Source organism: Branchiostoma belcheri, unplaced genomic scaffold (assembly GCF_001625305.1).
Source record: "Branchiostoma belcheri isolate BF01 breed outbred unplaced genomic scaffold, Haploidv18h27 scaffold532, whole genome shotgun sequence".
Lineage (NCBI taxonomy): Eukaryota > Metazoa > Chordata > Leptocardii > Amphioxiformes > Branchiostomatidae > Branchiostoma > Branchiostoma belcheri.
The window spans coordinates 1-3,033 of NW_017804168.1; the positions used below are offsets into that span (position 1 = coordinate 1).

General features: G+C 41.5%; 1 protein-coding gene across 1 annotated transcript in view; it reads left to right on the forward strand.

Moving 5' to 3' along the window:
* Window positions 1-467: 467 nt before the first annotated feature.
* LOC109481034 (mucin-like protein) overlaps window positions 468-3,033 on the forward strand; it is a gene marked incomplete at its 5' end in the record, with an annotated part of 16,667 nt that continues 14,101 nt past the window's right edge. Inside the window, 5 exons of the mRNA XM_019783509.1 lie at window positions 468-636; window positions 1,080-1,340; window positions 1,653-1,834; window positions 2,128-2,288; window positions 2,747-2,952. Coding sequence (XP_019639068.1) covers window positions 468-636; window positions 1,080-1,340; window positions 1,653-1,834; window positions 2,128-2,288; window positions 2,747-2,952 — 979 coding nt within the window. The remainder of the gene's footprint in view (window positions 637-1,079; window positions 1,341-1,652; window positions 1,835-2,127; window positions 2,289-2,746; window positions 2,953-3,033) is intronic.

Consider the following 3,033-nt stretch of genomic DNA (forward strand, 5'->3'; position numbering starts at 1 on the left):
AATTTCATAGTGTGTGCTTTTTCCGCTATTGTATGTTTTATTTTATAAGCAGTAAGTTAAAACTATAATTGCCAGCTAGGTCTTACCAAAATTTTCAACTGTATATCTTCAGTTATAAGGAATTAGCAATCCGCCACTTCTGTGGCGCCACGTTATGCAGATTACATGTGACTCAGTGAACAATGTTTTTTGCAGAAAGTGTTGGCATCTTCTTTTCCCTCACACCATGTCCAGGAATTGGACAACTGATGTAATGATATAATAATGATTGTTTATGTTTTTAGATTGTGTCGTCCGTCCGTTAGGTTGACGCGGACCACTTTGTCATCCCTCTTAGATTGTATGTGATGTATGTATCCATTGTAATAAAAAATAAATTAAAAAAAAGAACGTTTGTGGAGCCCCTGTCTTTGCTTAACCCGCAAATATTAAATCTAAGGTATGTCTTATCTTCTGTTGCCTTGCAGGGAATGCTCTTTATAGATTTTTCGTCGCCACCAGAGTTCCTTGGTAAGATACGCGGGTTGCTTGGAAAGTTTGACGGGGACAAATCTAACGACTTTGAGAGCTCAGATGGAGTCATAACGCCCGTGAGCGCGTCGGAACAGCAGCTTTACGAAGACTTTGGTATCACTTGTAAGTACATGTATATGTCTTTGTATTCCACATCACATGTAGTATAGAGTCTAACAATGACATATTTTTCGTCATTATTGCAATACCATATAAGCGATTATAGGCACTGTCTATGTCTCTTACTTTCATAACACGAGACTGTCATTGAGCTTCTTATGCGAGACTAAGCCTTTCCCAGTTTGTGCACCTCTGCATGTATACCAGACTAATACATGTAATAGTGACTTTTTTTTTTGCTTGCCGTGATATACTAGAAAGTCCATAGCTTGCTATCCTTTATTTGCCTTTATTTGCCTTTATTTGCCCTTTTCTGTATGGCAGATAAAATGTTAGCAGTGTGATGAGGGTAAAATGTTTGCAGGGACCCAGGCGGGAAGTATTTTGGCACTTTTGTACACAATATGCGCAACAGGGCAATGTTGGTCTTTTACTCCCACTTGTAGGGCAGCTCACTAGCGAAGACGGACCTAGGAAGTCACTGTTTCCTAACAACACGGAAGACTCCTTCCAGACACGGTCTTCCTTCTACCCACAATTCACGGATGCCATCACCTTTATCGACCCGCACCTAGAGAGCCAAGCTTACGCAATCTGTAAAAACAACACCGAATGCCTGTTCGACATAAGCCAAACGGGTGACATAAGCTACGGCCATGTGCTGTTGGAGGCTGATGAAGAATTTCGCTATAAACAAGATATGCTCAGTAAGTAGTTAACGCAGTATTGGCTTTTTTCTTTGCCAGATTGAGTTTTCTGTAATATCTACTATTATTCATTCTTTCTTTATTTTCTATACTTTCCATATTCAACCATATTCATATAACTCAACCATAACGATATGAACATGGCATTAAAGGTACAGAACACATTGCTGTCATCTTTTAGCCATTAAACTGGCATTATACCAGTGTATACCTGTGAGGATATTCCAATTGTTGGTTTTCAACATGCCACATACAGATTAATTAACAGTCTACAAGACAAATAACAAGAAATACATGTACTTATTCCACCAGACATGTTTCCTCCCACTCTAAATGGACCCGGCACTGTGTATGCGACCGTGGGTACAACAGTGACCGTAGTTATCACAGCTACCGACCCTTCTACACGTTTTCCAACCTTTGCACTGGGACCAGAGGTCCCTGATACCGTGGAACTACGTGTGAGGGAGTCAGAGGCAACTTTGATCTGGCAGGTCTGTGGCTATGTCATGTGTATGTTGTGTAGCTTCGACAACTAGCGTATTTAGAACCGTTGCTGTCTACTTTATAGTAAGATTATATGCATTGATTGGTAAGGACCAGGCATATTCTCCGCGTATTTGAAAATTAATATGCTATCTATAAAACTTCTGGATACGAGTAAATTCTGCATTAAACAAGGCTCTGGATACGGCAACAACATCTTATGTATTTCATCAGGTCACCAGCACGTTTTCACTACGGCGATAATTTCGCAAACTTCATTAATTTAGTTTATTGCTTTCAGGTGACGTCTGCCTCACCGTTTAAACTCCAAGTCGATGTTTATAACGCCGAGAACACGACAGCCCAATACTGGCCCGTGGTTTACATGTGTTCATGTCAAAATGGTGGTAACTGTGACTCAAGCGTGGATCCTGACCCCTCCATTGCAGGTGGCGAAAACAAGTACGTTTCCTCCCACGGTCTAGTCCCAAGTCCTCAATACACATGAATACCAAACCTGGTTTGTAGAGTATCCTTTAAAAAGAAGTCATTATAGACATAGAAGATTTCAAACCTCCGTGAAATGGATAGAATTTTCTAAATATCTTATCTAACAATACTAGTTATTGTGAAATACTTTGATTAATAAGTATGTATTTGATGTTGCCACGGTTATCCGGCCAAAATGCTCCAGGCCAACGTCCTCCTAGCTCTCGGCCATTAGCTGCCAGGATGAAACATCCTGTTGCTGATCTTCTGTAGTCTGAGTTTAGGTAATTCCCTCGCCCATAAACTTTCGCTCAACTGTATGGCGACACAAGCAAACGCTAATGTACCCCTACCTACACACACGCACATATACTCCTATTCTACTTAAAGAAGGTAAATAATGATGAAATTTATTTCCGTACTGTAATCAGATTTTTCAGACGGACATGCAGCTGTGCACCAGGCTACGCCGGAGATGACTGTGGGTTCCAGGTGGACGCATGCTTGGTGAACTTGAACCCATGTTTCCCTGGGTCGGAGTGCACAGATCTCCCTCCGCCAGCTGGGTTTGGTGCGGATGGATACACGTGCGGACCATGTCCAGACGGGTACACCGGAGACGGCATCAACTGTCAAGGTCAGAGAAGTTGACATTAAATATGGGTGTGTATCCACTAGCAGCCTTCTTTCAGACCTTTTACAAGATCTTACAAAACCC